Genomic DNA, 15,273 nt, shown 5'->3' on the forward strand with positions numbered 1-15,273 from the left:
GACAGACAGCTTGAGTTTCTGATGGGGTTTTAAGAGTTTTAGACATGGTCTTTTCTTCTCCTCAGGCCTTGTTGTGTCATGTGGTTCATCTTTCCCATGTAAAATGATTCTCAGTGAGGGGAAAGCAGTGAGTAACTCCACAAACCTGACCACTTCAAATGAATTTCTAATGTCGCATTGCGTTCAATGACATGCAGCAAAATGCAGCAGCTTTTCCTTTAGGAATGACATGGCTTCTGCTGACATTTTCCAGCTGAAGAATCACTTCATATATAATACACACTCTTTGTTTTCAGCTTTTCTGAATCCTGTGAAAAGCAGAATCAGAGGTGAACAGGTGAAGTTCGAGGGAATGCAAAAGCCTTGAGGGAGCCTCAGCATATGAAAATGAGCGTCAGCTCCCTCCAGGAGGTCAGGGAGTGAGGGCCAGAGCACTGAAGAAGAAACCTGTTCAGCGGTACATCGAGGAGAAACGCCTCTCATGAGGGAGAAGGTGTCGGCCCCAGCGGGGAGACCGGCTGTGGGGTACCATCCCCTCAGGTTCGCCTCAGGCTGGGACGGCGGGGCAGAGTCCCGGGAAATCCGCGCCGCGCCGGCTGCCGAGGGGGACGCGCTTTCAGCCGGCAGAGGCACGTCCCCACCCGCCATCCTGCCGATCCCCGCTCCCGCCGGCCCCGCCGCCGCCCCGCTCCGGCCCCTCCGCGCCCGCCGCCGGCCGAGAGGAAGGCGCAGGGGCAGCGTGTGCGAGGGGAGGGCGGCGAGGAGCCGGCCCGGAGATCTCCTCCTGAGAGCCGCCGGCCCCTCTGGGGACGCCGCCGAGCATCCCTGCTCTTCCCAGGTTCTCCCCTCGGCACGGCCCCCGGGGCGGCGGCCGAGGCAGCAGCTGGCGCGGTGAGCGCGGCCGGGAGGCAGAGGGGGGCGGCGGCGGGACTCTGCCTGGCCCACAGGCACCGATGCTCCGGCCCCCGCCCCGGTGAGGCGGGATGAGCTCCGCCCCGCAGGGAGAGAGTGCCGCGGGCGCCGGAGCGTGTGCCGCTGCCGGGAGCCACTTCGCCCGGTCCCGTCCCTTCTCGTGTCGCCGCCCGGGGCTGCGGGTCCTCGCTCCGCCAGCGGCCCCGGGCCGGCCCTGCCCTGCCCTACCCGCGCCGGGCTCCCAACTTTCCTCGGCGTGGCACGAAATGTGCCGGGGCGCCGCCGAGCCGCTTTGACGTCTTGATCCTCTCCGAGAACTTAACAGGATCGCAAAGCCCTTCGAGCGGCTTTTCCCGGTGAGCCGGGTTTAGGCGCTCGGGCTCTGGCCGTAATCCGCCCGCGCCGCGCGGAGGGGCGGCCCGGCGGGCCCTGCCCTGCCCCGCCGCCCCCGCCGGGCCGCGCCGGGCCGGGCTGCGCTGCCGGGGCTGCCGGGGCTGCCGGGGCTGCCCGGCTCCGCGGCCGGGAAAGGTTCCGCGCTGGAACCGCGCCGGGAAGGGCAGCGCTGACCGCCAGCGTCGCTCGAGGATCGCGGCCCCGGGGCATCCGCATCCCACAGGCAGGCGGACGGTAGGACGGAGCTCCAGAGTTCGGGTGCTGCGGAGGAAAGCGTGGGCAGGTGAGTCTGGAAGAGGAGGCAGTAAGCCTCCCTTTCTGTCATGCCCGTGAGAGCGGGATCGTGTCCTGCATCGGACTTCAGTTCCAAAGCTTAGCTCAGAAGCTTGAAATGAAAACGTAACTTACAATAGTTAGTTAGTTAGTTAGTTAGTTAGTTAGTTTTAAATGAAAGTGTTCATTTGGTTAATTGACACAGAGTTCTGCATACTCACAATCAAATTGGATTCAGGACACGAATCCATACAAAAGTGAGGCCGAGGGGCACTTACACCATTCCTGTTGACCGATACTTAATTTTGCCAGTTTGATCGATGTGTCTCTTAACTTCTCTGCTCTCTGGTTGCTGTGGTGTAAGCAGGAGGTTGTTTGTATATGTTGTTTCCTGTATAAAGGAAATGCTAGCAAATAATGCAGGTAGTGAAAGGGAATAATTTTCCAGTGATTCTCAGTGCTCCCAATAAATTGACCTTGGTTCTAGCCATATGACATCTTTTGCAAAACTCCTATAGTGTAATCCAGGCCATAGTGTGCCTAAGAATATGCAAGATACAATAATAACTATAATCAGAGTCTTTCTCTAGTGAGAGGTCCACTCACTTGCTGAGAGAAAAAAGTCAAAAGAAGTCAAGAAAAAATGACCTGAACGTTACAGTTCTCTGAAGAAACGATGTTAATGTAAATGTTGGTACCTGTTGAGTGTGGACACTTTTAACTGTATTTTGTTTTCCAGATTTATAATTGTTGCATTCAAAGCAAGTATTAGAGGAATGTTGTATTTAAAATCTGTAATGTTCATTGTTACAAATAAGTAAAGTGTAGTTTCAGATGTTACAGGTTTTGAAATAGCATAACTTTGCCTTCAGTTACCAGTTTTTTTTCCCTCTGGTATTGTTTATGTAATTTTCTTTGAGTTATGTATGCTAAAATAATCTGATTAGAAAAATACAGGTGTAGATGATAATGGGACTGTAAGGATGTCTAATTAGCAAGGGTAGTCATAGTAAACATGCAGTGAACAACTTGAGGGAAGAGCGCATCAGTGTTAAAAAAGTATACAGCATCCTTCCATATTAGCATCTCTCAGCTTTGCCTTCTGTGTATCCCAGCCGTTGTCATCTAATTTGCACCCAAGCTCAGTCATTTTGGTTCAGCATGTTGTCCTGCAGCCTCCTCTGATGTTGCCATCTCTTTTCATTAACATCTCTTAAATCCTCTTCTGTTGAATGTCTTGTTACTGCTTGTGAAACGTGACAGAATTTACCTCTCAAGCTTTCCTTCCCTAGCCAAGTGGAATAGCTCCAATGGTTTACGTAATGTGGGCAGGGAGTGAATTTGAAGGGGTAACACTCACATGTACGCACGTGCATGCATGAAAACTTACATATATATTTTATAGACATGCATCCAGAAGTATAAACTTGCTGTGTTTTAGCTGTATTCATGCCCCTGTTATGTTCCCTTTTAAGAGTTATCTTGGTAAATGAATGCACTGACAGAGACATTGTCAGAACTGGTGATTTTCAGACAGTGGCTACAGAAGCCTTGCACAGAGCTTATTTGCTGTATAGAAACATGGGTACTGAGTACCTGCATCTTGTTAGCCCGTACCAGCAACAGAAACAACATGATGTAGCTTGGTTGTCTAGTCAGCTGTAATTTGTAATTTACTGCGTTTTAATTTACAACATTATGTTCAATATTCATGGCTAGTTTTTCTTAAATAGTTTCCAGTCTAAAAAAATAATAAATTCACAGAAAATGGTCTGCAAAAAAGTTTAGCAGATCTTAGAAAATTGAACTGCATTACTAATAATTCATAAATACAGAAGGGAAACTCAGTTCAAATAACCATTTATTCTAAAGGTTATTTTGGTACTACAAGGTGCCAGGGACTCAGCCATCAAATGGAGCAAGGCTAATCATGTGCATTTCATTCTAAAACTCTAAATTTTACATACAAGCATATGCAGTGTTGTGTGGAGTATATGCACATCCTAGAGTACCTGTAAAAGGTATTTGACAGATCTTTGGTACTGAGGCTACTAGGCTATGCATGTAAACTATGTTCATTTTCAGGAGATGTCAGTGCCCACAGACTGTGGTAAATGCAATATTTTCTAGCAGAGAGTAATAAAATTTGAAAAGTGTCCTTTTAAAAGAAGTCCTAGGATTTAAGAATTGTTGATTCAAACTGTTATGCATAATGATTCATGAGGGTAAGGTGGTGCAGCTTGCTGATTTTCAGCCCCTTGGGTTTGATCTAGTAGCCTTTATACAAAGTTGATGTCCATGACAACATGCCAGAGTCCTATCTGTGGGTTAATTTACAAACCTCCAAGTGGTTGTGCCTTGTCTTCACATCGTGTAGTTACTTAAAGATCCAGTGTCCAGTCTTTGATGTCCATTTGTTGCCTGTTCTGGTCGTATCATTGGAGCTGCAGGCTGTCACACGTAACATACACAAGATACAGAAATACAGCTGAGCTACAACTATTACCAAGTGATATAACAAGGATCATGTAGGTGGAGGTCAAATCCCAAAATAAATCCCAAAGTCTTAGCAGGGTTGAACCTGAGCGGCTGTGTGAGGATTTAGAATGTGTCTTAACTGAAATGATGTAAGTGATCCTATGCAGCTTATTACTGCTTCCATAGCAATAAATGAAATGTTGAAAGCCTCAAGAACTACAGTATTTTACCAACTAGACAAACACATAAGATCCATTACAAAACTGTATGTAAGGTCATCCTTTACTTTGTGATGGTGAAACATATTTCACCTTGAAAAGCTGGTTTTTGAATTCTGTCATATTTTCCCTCCGTCTAAATAAATAAGCTTTGAGAATATTAAGTGGCGATATAAATAGCTTGATCTGCCATCACTGCTTGATAAACAACTACATTTATTTTGTATCAGGTGTATTAATTCTTGGTTGGTTAATGATTTTGAATTAAGTTAGGGTGAATTAACATATTCTGCCCCAAAGTGGAACTAGTAGAGTAGCCTAAATGTGAACTCTCAGTGCTCTTGAGGACACTGTAGTAATTCAAAGTTCTTTCATGGATGTTTGACAAGCTGTACAATTCATTTTGGTGGCTTAGCTGATGGCCATCAACTTCCTAAATTTTATATAATTTATAATATTAAAGTGTGTGCCTGGGTTTTTGTCCTACTGAGTATGTGCAAAATTGTCTGAAACATAGGACAAAAAGCTACTCAGAGGCCTTGACAGTGTCCAAATAGCCGTGGGTCCTGAAAACAGACATTCCTGCTGCTGCTGCAGTGTATGTCCTCAGAGCACTGAAAACCCATGAGAGAGTTATGTGTGAATATATCCCATAATCTATTGGTAGCAGGCTCTGGAGAAAGGGGAAAAATGGTTTGGCTTTCTTAACTTGAAGCAGACTCAAAAAGCTTTTCATTTTTGAGGTGCAGCTGCTCAGCACAATACAATTTGCTGCACATGAGCGAACAGATTTGAGAAAGAGGGGAGTTAATGTCTGTCAGTTGGGTGCCACCTCTTTTTGACCTGGAGTTAGATGCTCAGTTATTTTCAGTCTCCCATTTTAGCTTCAGTCTTTTCATATTGGCTAGCACATGTAGCTCCCCTCTTAGAGCCTTGTTCCTGGGTACCTGAATTTCTGTATGCCTGATTTAGGATATCCACTGGATGGCACAGCTCCTTAAATTTAGATACTGCAGCCTTCATACCTCTTGTTCTAAGTCTATACAGATATGGTTCTAAAGAGATAAGTAGAACGTGACTTTCAAAACTAGTAAAGGCTTATGTGAATCTGAAGTTTTCATATGTTATTTGAACTCATATTTGTTGTCAAACAACTTGCTGTCTTGATAAAACAGGTCTTTTATACCAGACAGTGCATATAAAATAATTTGACACAAAACATCAGTTTCTATTGAATCCAAGAGGATAAAAGAGTACATGAACTATTTGCATTTGGAGTAGGCAGTGCTATCAGTAATGTATAATTTGTCGCATTTTTAGTAGAATAATACATCTTTGTCATTTAGCTCTAGTTTCAGTCTCAGTGATTTAAGTACTGAAAGGCAATATTCTTGAGTGTGGAATTATTTATTGTTCATCTTTTTCAGGTTAGTACAATTGGTAGCAAGGACAGAAAGACTAAGTGAGAAAGCATGTTAGAATTCTGCTTAAGGCATTGGTAAATATGTCAATCTTTCAAGAGCTAGGAGGGTTTCAGCTAAGTTTTATTTTGCTGGATGACTAGATTGAGGGTCAGAGAACTATCCTTCTGTTTGTCTGTCTGTTTCTCTTGTTCAGTCGCTTGTAGGCTAAATACCTGTTCTGAGGACCTAATGTGGATTTATCAGGCTTGTCAGCCTTGAGGTAATCAAGTTTTACTCTCAATGTAATTACTACCTTTAAATATTCATAGTAGAGAGTGTAGTTCTGGGATAATAGAGATTTTATAGAAGGCAAATACCAATGTGTGGTGGGTGCAGGCCCCCAGGGGCTGGCAGGGTGCTGTGGGGCCCTCTCTGAGGAGCAGCCAGGGCTGCCTGTGCTGGACACAAATGTCTCCAGCTGATCCCTTGCAGCCAAGATGGTGGCACTCTGGGGAAAAGCACTTAAGAATGAGTATAATGCTATGAAAACAGTGTGTTGGGAATGAGGGGAGGAAAAATGGGTGAAAAACAGTTCTGCAGACACCAAGGTCAGAGAAGAAGGAGCAGAGGTGGTGTTCTAGGCACTGGAGCAGAGATTCCCCTGCAGCCCATGGAGGGGACCATACTGGAGCAGACATCCACTGTGGAGGACCCTACAGTGGAGCCAGTAGCTATTTCCTGAAGGAAACTGCAGCCAGTGAAGAGGAGCCCATGTGTGAACAGGTTCTCCTGCCAGGAACTGTGGCCCGTGGAGGATCCACACTGGGGCAGTTTGTGAAGGACTGCAGCCTGCAGCAGGGACCCACACTGGAGCAGGGGCAGTGTGAGGAGGAAGAAGTGGCAGTGAGGAAGCATTATGGACTGACTGCAACCCCTCATTCCCCACCCACTGTGCTGCTGGGTAGGGTGGAGGAGGTTGAGGAGTTGGGAATGTAGGGGTGAAGCTGAATTTGGGGAAAAAATGAAGGATAGAGTTGTTTTTGTTTCTCACCATCCAACGCTATTTTAATTTGCAATAAGTTAATTGAATTTTCCCCAATTTGAGCCTGTTTTGCCTGCGATGATAATTGCTAAGTGATATTCCCGTCCTTCTCCTCTACACATGAGCTTTCGCATCTTACTTTTTCCTGCTGGACTGCTGAGGAGGGGTAGTGAGAGAGCAGCTGGGTTGGCATCTGGCAGCCAGCCAAGGCCAGCCCACCACACTACTGTAACAACTATGTTTTTAAATACAAAGCTGAGCTCTACTCACTTCTTAAAACTGCCTGATAAGAACCAGTATTTAGTAGCAATTTTGGAACTGCAGATCCCAGACAATTGGAGCTGTCTCTCTGTGGCCCTGCAAAAGGTGTTCGCGGACCCTCACGGCTCTTCAGGACTTTCCTGCTGGTTCCTCCTGATAGCTCATGTTAAGCTGCTCCCTAGTCAGTCACTTGCCAGATTTTGGATCCAATGTTGAAATGCTGATCTCCTCCCTAGACCACTGAACACATTTATCATTAGGATTCTTGGAGGCCTAGAAAGAACAAATATTTCTCCTTTATCAGATAGCCAGTAATTTTTCAGAATTTTATGGGGTTCATGCAGTGCCAAACCATGTTACTTCAGGAGGTCTCACCACCCGCTCTGTACTCAAATTGCTGCATTATTTATTTCTATCAGTCCTGTGTTCAGTTTCCCTCCACCACAGCTGGGCACACAAAACACACCTTCATCCACTGTCCCTACCTCCTTCCAAAAATGCATGATTGTATTTTATTGCTTAATAATAGAGTTGTATTTCCATGAAATGTTCCCCTCCTCCTTTCCTCCAGTATAGTGTAGAATAAGAGTTCAGAGCACATTGTATATTGAGTGTGAACTTTACAGCTGAAATTATTGTAACGGATCTGAAATGAGCTCCAATTTTACCTACATAATTTTATTTTATTCTTCATCTTTCTAGGGTGAGCAAGACCATTTTTATTTCTCTCCCTTCTCTATGTCCTTAATCATTCTTGCCATGCTTTTATGCTGCTTTATCTTTCTGTTCAAGAGAAGGACTAATAGTGTGCTAAGTAAGTCCGCGCTGTTGTTTTGTGTTCTTTGTGTCATTAACATTTTCCATGTATATATTGTCAGTTATTGCATCAGCAAGCCTGCAGTGACCTGAACGTGTATCATAAGTTCATACGATGGTCTGAGTTGAAAGGGACCTTAAGGACCATGTAGTTCCAACTCCCCTGCCATGGGCAGGGACACCTTCCACTAGACCAAATTGGTCCCAGCCCCATCTAACCTGGCCTTGAACACTTCCAGGGATGTGGCATCCACAGCTGCTCTGGGCAACCTGTTCCAGTGTTTCACCACCATCATAGTGAAGAATTTCTTTCTAGTACTTAATCTAAAACTACTCTCAGGTTCCCTTTCTGAGAGCATATGGCCCATTTGGAAGCATGTAAGGCGGTAGCTTACATGCTGTTCACCTGTGTTCATTGGTTTCCATTTGCCTATGTTGCACATCACTTGTCATCAAATTGAGAAATTGATATAGTTGTTGGGGGTCACCCTGAAGTTCCTTGCACTCCTTTTGTTACTCCTGCCTATAATGTTTTTTGCCATACTGAGATCTTCTTGTATCACCACTCCTTCTTTTCGTCAGCATCATTAATGACAGATTTTCCTGTGGAGCTCTGAGGAATACTGTTCTTAAACTTCTGCAGTGGTGAGGGAGGCTGTTTAATCCTGTTCTTGTCTGTCTTCTCATTTTTAATCCAATATAGTATTTGGCTTCATATCCTATGACTTGTTTTGTTTCTTTAGTGGCATAGTTTTTGGAAGTCTAAATAAGGTTTATGAGTGTTTTCTGTATTCAGCGCTTCCACTGGCATACTCAAGCCTTTCGAGGAGATTTGGAATATCTAATTCCAGTATCTATTAATAGTGTTTAAGTCCAGACTAGTAATATCTAATTTCAGGAGATTAGTAACATCTAGAGAAGCCATTTCAGTTTTAAGTTTAAAGAAATACTATACTTAATGTTTTCTTAACCAAACTTTCGGGAGCTGATGCACAAGTGTCTGGAAATCCATATTCACACCTACAGCATTTGAAATACAGAAAGGCATTGTTCACTAATCTCCAGATTCAGGGGCAATGCATCTTCTCAGTGAGAGAATACATGTTGTTGGTAACAAATTATCGACATCATCCCAAGACTTCAGAAGGGTTTTATTAAATCATGGTTTTATTGTTTCAACAGTTTTAGTGTTTTAGCAGAGTTATTTATTTGTTGGATATTATAAACCAGGTGACCCTTGCTTAAGAACTGCCAGAGGTAGACATCAATCTGATTGTGAATCATCAGAACTGATCAGTATTACTGTTGTGTTAGGTCATCAAGATCTTAACTCAGTACTAACTTTGTGCTGAAAATACATCTTTAGAAAAAAGTTTAATGCTTTGTTACTTATGAATCATTCTTCTTTTCCCACCACCAAGCTTTTAAAACCTTGAGTTATGTTTTTAGCATAAATTATCTGCACTTTAGAAATTAATTCTTCTGAGTGAACATTCCAATCTGAGGCTGGGTTAGAAGAACTCAATTTTTTATATTGATGTGTAATAAAAATGCCCATTTTTCCCCAGTAAAACTTCAGTTAACCAGCATGAACAGGGCTCAGCTTAAGGTGAGACACAGACATTAACTGACTTACACTGAGGCAAAATTAGTAATGGGAAATACTAATCAAAATTTCAGGTGTTAAATGATATGCAAGTGCTATTTCTAAACTGATTTTATTATTTCTGGATAAAAAAATAACCTATTTTATATTTTGAAATATATTAAATAATTTTAAAAGTTGTATGTGATTTTCTTTAGTTGTCTGGAAGTTGAGTGCAGGGTAAGTTGGGTGTCTATTTTTTAAGAAAGTGGATACATAACATAGTTCTAATCATGGATTATGAGCTTTGCTTCAGGAATAATTTGGGACAGAAAGTTAGTTTCTGAAAGATCTGTGAATATTGTGTAGTCAGTGAGACAGAGGATTTCAGGTGAAAAGAGACAGTAGGTAGTCTGAGGGAGTTAACTGATCCTAAGAGAATTTCATTCTAGTCATATCTCAAACGAAAAAGTTTCCTGAAGGGAGTTTCAAAACTTAAATTTTTCTGTTTTAAAAATTCAAAGCTTTCACTGAAAGTCTTTCAGTTCCTTATTTGTAAGACACTTGTCTTGAGCCTTAAAACTTATTTTGCGAGGATAGATGTGATTTGAATTTGGAAAGGCATTTAAGGTCAAATCTGGAAAGGGATTCAGATCAATATCCTAAAACTTGTAAGAGGTGAGTGGCTAAATATCTTAACAGAGACTGTCTTGAAGCAGTATAATAAAAAATCTGAGTATATGTTTAGTGCAGAGTTTTAATAATATAGAATTACTGCATGGTGTATAATAAGCTGAGGGGTAAGTTTCATTAGTTATCTGCTTGGTTAATATGTATTTTTGGAATAAACAGTTTAGTCACAAAATAGATAAAATTAGCACAAGGGAATCAATGTAAAATGGAATGGGTTGTCCTAGCACATGTATTATCTAGCTATTTTTGGTTGACTTTCTAAATGTAATCTTTTTTTAATGAGATTTTATATGCAATTTCAATGGGTAATAAGTATGACAGTGTAGGTATTCATAAAGCCCAGAAACTAAAAAGAATACGGTGTCATGTAACCCTTTTTTAAGGTCATGATGAATCTTCTTTGTTACACTTTTACTAGCACTTTTTTTTTTCTATCTACTACAAGTAAATCAAGAAACATGTCATATGTATGTGTAAATATCACTGGCTGTTATTCAAATGGTTGAAATTGCTTTTTACTGTTCTTCTGTTTTAATAAAGCACTCTTTTTAGTACTGAGCACATTTCTTTTGCAGTCTTCATATTTTTTTTCCCATTTCAGCTGTCATTTAGATGTTGATATGTAAAGCAAAATGGCAAAAATCAGCACCCAGCACTCCTACCCTGGTATGCACAGACTGTCTGTCAGAACTACTGATGAAGATATTGAAAGGATTGAAAATGGCTATATCAGGTAATACATTCCTTTCATCAGAGTCAAGAGGACAGATTGCTGCATAATTTGTGGAACTCCTCTAGCACCAGGAATAGGAGATAGAGTTATGGGAATGTTGTGTCATCTTGTTGACCCTGTGCACTGAACTGACTTAGCAACGTATATCCAAAGTACTGAAGAGACAGATGCAGGGAGGTTGCCATGGCTTGCAGTTTTGGAACCAGAAGCTGTACTACCTCAGGAATAAAGCTTATTTTCACCTCACTTGAACTTATACTGACTCATTGAGGAGAAACATCTTTCTGAAGTCACCACACAGATAGCAGGGTGTGTGCTCCCGACAGAGTATTTGGAATTTGGTGAAAAAAAAAAAAAGATCCTTTCAGCACCAGTGAAAAGCCTTGGGAAGTTTTTTTAAATGTAGCCTCTGCAAATTGCCTAGTTCATATGATAGGGAACATATGTGATAAACATATGTATAAAGAATATCAACATTTTTGTATTGGATTTTCAGAGTCCATCATTGTACAGAGGAAATGTAATAGTTCCTTTACATTTGCCTTCCTGTTTTAATAGTTTTAAAGCGGCTGTTTAAACTGTGCCAGTGAGCTTGCACTTACATTTTGCACAGTACCAGTCATTTCTCTAAACTGAGCAAACCCTGCTGGGCCTGCAGGAAGGTGTCTGATGATCCACAGCATTTGTACAGGCTGGAAAAAATGTTCTGCTTTTGTCTTGTTACAGTCAACCACCTCATCTATGTGGACCTTGTCAGAGTGTTTCTTGCTGTTCAAACGTATACCCAGACTGGAGCACTCAAACTCCTGCTGGGCTGATAGGACTGCCTGCTTTTTGAGGATTTTTGAATTGCATGCCCCTAGTGTCTAGTATGGATGTGATTCCTGCCCTGTTTGAATTGGTTCTTTTTTCCTTTTTGCTTTGCTTACATGATACCTTTTGTCATGTGAGTGTACCTGTACTAGGGAAAATGGAGCTGCTTCTATTCTGCACAGTATGTCTTGCTTGACTTATTTAGATTTGGAAGAGCCATGTCCCTTTGTCTCTGTTTACAGTGATATCGCAGAAACAGGGAAAACACAGAAATAAGCATCTTCCTTTCCTTTTTTTTATGTCCTAGTTGCAGAGATATCAATGATTGGCAGCTCACAAATGGAATTACTGATGGGGATGTGAGAGTGGGGTCATAAAGGTTTAACTGTAAGATTGAATCTCTTTGGTCATCTGCAATTTCAGAGGCAATGTCTTGCTTTTGACAGATAGAGGGACTGAAATATGAACTGCACTTATATCATCATGATGATGGTCTTAAAGAAACATTTATTTCAAAGAAATTTGCTGCTATCAGCATTAGTTACGGGAGTTCATCAAAGATGAAAAGATTTGAAAAATATAAAGATATAAAAAAGATAAAGATATAAAAAGATAAACCACAAAAAGATAAAAGTATAAGAGCTAAAAAGATACAATATTACTCTTTAAAAAAGATCTCATATTCAGGGGGTTTGGATTGCTCAAGTGATTGCTAGTAAGTATATACAATAGCTTTGTAATACCACTCAAAGAATTTTGGTACAGGTTTTTTAAGTTCAATTTTGTTTTAGAATATGTCTGTACCAAAAGATAGGTCCCATCCAGAATTTTAGCCCTTCTCTATTTTGTGGCAAAATATACAACTATAGACATTGGGAAAAAACCACCAGGTTTTGTATAGTAGCAAGCGTTTCTTCTTTGCCATTGTCTTCCTTCAGCTCCTGTTGGCTGTAGTTCAGCAAAGCAATTAAACACATTACTTAGTTCTCACTAAAGTTAGTGGGTGTTAAATTTATGCCTAATGCTAAGGATGTGCTTAAGCCCTTTTCTGCTATGAAATGAGGCATTATCAAGAAAAAGAATTCACTGCAATAGTTAACAGAGAGCTACTCCTGATCTTTAAGCTGTCATTCTCATATATGCGGGAGTAAGTGATTCTTGTGCCCATATTTTTAGTTCTGTAGCATGTTATGAAGTTGGTTCATTTTGTTAAAATAAAAAAATTGACAAAACAAAAAATAACAAATGAATCTCCATTTTAAAAATCCAGCCTCTGCAGAGAAACAGCTCAAACAGGAGAGGCAACACAATAGTCTATAGGCACAGGTTGCCTGTCTAAAAGTTGGGGTTCAGCTGAGCCCTGTAGACATCTGGATTTTGGTGCCTTTGTGTGAGAAGGTGTCTATGTTCCTGCTGTCATGAGTGGAGATGTAGTCAGTACTCACAGTCAGCAGCACCTGGGAAACTGTTCAGCTTACCCTGGAGCTGAATAACTCTTCAGGCTCATTTGGCTCTGTTGATTATGAGAGAGGTATTTAGTTGACTAAAATAGGCATCTAATGCTATTTGAGATACCATAGGGTATTTGAAGCATTTAGGTGTTGCTAGTGGATGTGAGGAGAGACCTGTGTGCTCTGGAGAGGTCTGATAAAGTGTTTTGAAGTATTCCAAATGGTACTAGACTCCTATATTGAGGCAGCTGAATCAAGCTGAAGATAGCCACTGACTATAATGAGAACTTAGATACTTATTAGGCACTGCCCAGCAGCAGTATTAGAATTTATATATACACAAAATGTATATTTGTCTGTAAACAGGAATGGAAGTACTTAAAAATAGCCATGGTAGTGCAGTCTAAAAGATGGACTAGTCCAGCATCCTTTTGCCAGCAGGTCTGTAGGCCAGTGCTCTAGGAAATAGTAAAAAAGGTGGGCAAACTCTACTACATCTAGCTCAAGAGACTTCTTGAGATGAATGCAGGCTCTGTGTATCTGGTAATCCATAATGAATTTCTATTCCATGAGTTCATTGATTTTCCCCTAGAAGCCATGTGAACTTTAGCAGCCACAATACTCTCAGCACTGACAACATAAACTAGGTTATAAAAGTATTTCAGTACTAGGCAGTGTCTACTGGTGTTTTGTAATTAGAAGAGAAGTAGAAAACAGTTAAAAGTTGAGAATCCTGGGACTTTCAGGATCTATTTTAGTATTCTTTGTGTAGAAATAATAAAATTTTAATTCTATGTTTGTCAGTTTCTCAACTGTGAGTGCACTCCACAAAACTGAGCTGCTAATTATCTTTTTGTGGGCATTGAAAGTGCTGTTGCCAGTTCTTTTGAAGATACTGCAACTATCATTATAGTCAATATTTTCCTGGCAATACGGATGAACAGACTCATGTGAGAGTTCATGTCTGCATTACAAAGGGGGAAAAAAAAGATCCTTAGTGGTCGTGATAAAGTCTTGTAAAAGTGAATACAAAAGACTGGAAAACATAGAGAAAATCTTAGGAGTACTAAAAAAAAATTCAGAGTGAACCCTCATAAAGTCCGGAATTTCAAAACTCCATTACTGAAAGATGAGGCTAAATTTTCATCTCTTTTTCTCAAATGCTATTTTTTCAAGTGCTCATGAATAGTCTCTAGCTTCTGAGCTTGCTGGAACGTATGACAGAGCCTCCCCTGACTTTAATTCACGTTGGATGGCTCCAGAAAAGTCGGAACATAGGATTATCAAACATATGCTGTGTTACTAAGAAGACAATTTGCTGCCCTGTTTCCTGATGTAGTAGGTGGAAAGAACTGGTTAGGGGTAAGTCTGGTGAATGCTATATGGAATTCTTAAAAAAAAAAATTGCCTTTGCAGAACCCATTCACTGTGTGAGGATGCGTCTTCAGAACTGCAGGGAGTCATTTCTGTGGAGGGAAGACATGTATCTGAATCCCAGACGAGCTCATTCACAGGCAGGGGAGCAATGGCAAGGTAACATGCTGACTAGTAGAACTTCCAGCATTAAATTTAATTTGTTGAAAGAGACCACTCACAATTTGGAGTCAAAGAAAGAAGAGCTATCACTTTCCAAAGAAAATGGATGAAGAAAGTCTATTAAGAAGTAACAGAGGTTGCCTTTGACCTTGATTCTCAACTCTTCACTTATTGCTAGTAAAAATCTTAGAATCTGAGAGATGCTGAATAAACCCACACAAAATTGTCAAATATAAAAAAAAATTATTTTTACATAATCAGATCAGAAAATATGTTGAATGCTGTGGAAATGCATGAAGTGAGGCCAAACTGTGAAGTAAATGGGTAAGTGTTTGATTCTGGCTGATAGCAGATGCAATGTTACTGTACTATCAAATAAAACATAACGATGGTTCCCTTTTGGTAGATGGCTCTGGCAAGGGAGGAGACAGGAGATCTTGTGTTGAGAGTGCAAGAGTTTCTCTCAGTTTTTAGAATCCAATTATGTTTATAATGGATTTGGAACCTTAGTCAGCAAAATTGAAGTCAACCATTGACTTAAACTGTTCACATTACCAAGACTTAAACATAAACCTAAAGTGGAGCTTCAAAAACTTATTGTGTCTGCTTTAAATATTTCTGTCTGAGACTGCAGAGCTCTGCCTTTGGATACCATTATTACACACA

At 41.2% G+C, this 15,273-nt stretch overlaps 1 protein-coding gene across 2 annotated transcripts in view; it reads left to right on the forward strand.

Annotated features, from left to right (window-relative positions):
- The first annotated feature begins 1,485 nt into the window (after window positions 1-1,485).
- The window catches only part of CNGA3 (cyclic nucleotide gated channel alpha 3), a 28,574-nt gene continuing 14,786 nt past the window's right edge, over window positions 1,486-15,273 (forward strand). For both annotated transcript variants that reach the window (XM_017818398.1, XM_017818397.1), the window contains exons 1-3: window positions 1,486-1,588; window positions 10,676-10,807; window positions 14,488-14,604. In XM_017818398.1, coding sequence (XP_017673887.1) covers window positions 10,707-10,807; window positions 14,488-14,604 — 218 coding nt within the window. In that variant the 5' untranslated portion in view covers window positions 1,486-1,588; window positions 10,676-10,706. The remainder of the gene's footprint in view (window positions 1,589-10,675; window positions 10,808-14,487; window positions 14,605-15,273) is intronic.

The sequence above is a fragment of the Lepidothrix coronata genome, unplaced genomic scaffold, assembly GCF_001604755.1.
Source record: "Lepidothrix coronata isolate B3197 unplaced genomic scaffold, Lepidothrix_coronata-1.0 Scaffold68, whole genome shotgun sequence".
Classification (NCBI taxonomy): domain Eukaryota; kingdom Metazoa; phylum Chordata; class Aves; order Passeriformes; family Pipridae; genus Lepidothrix; species Lepidothrix coronata.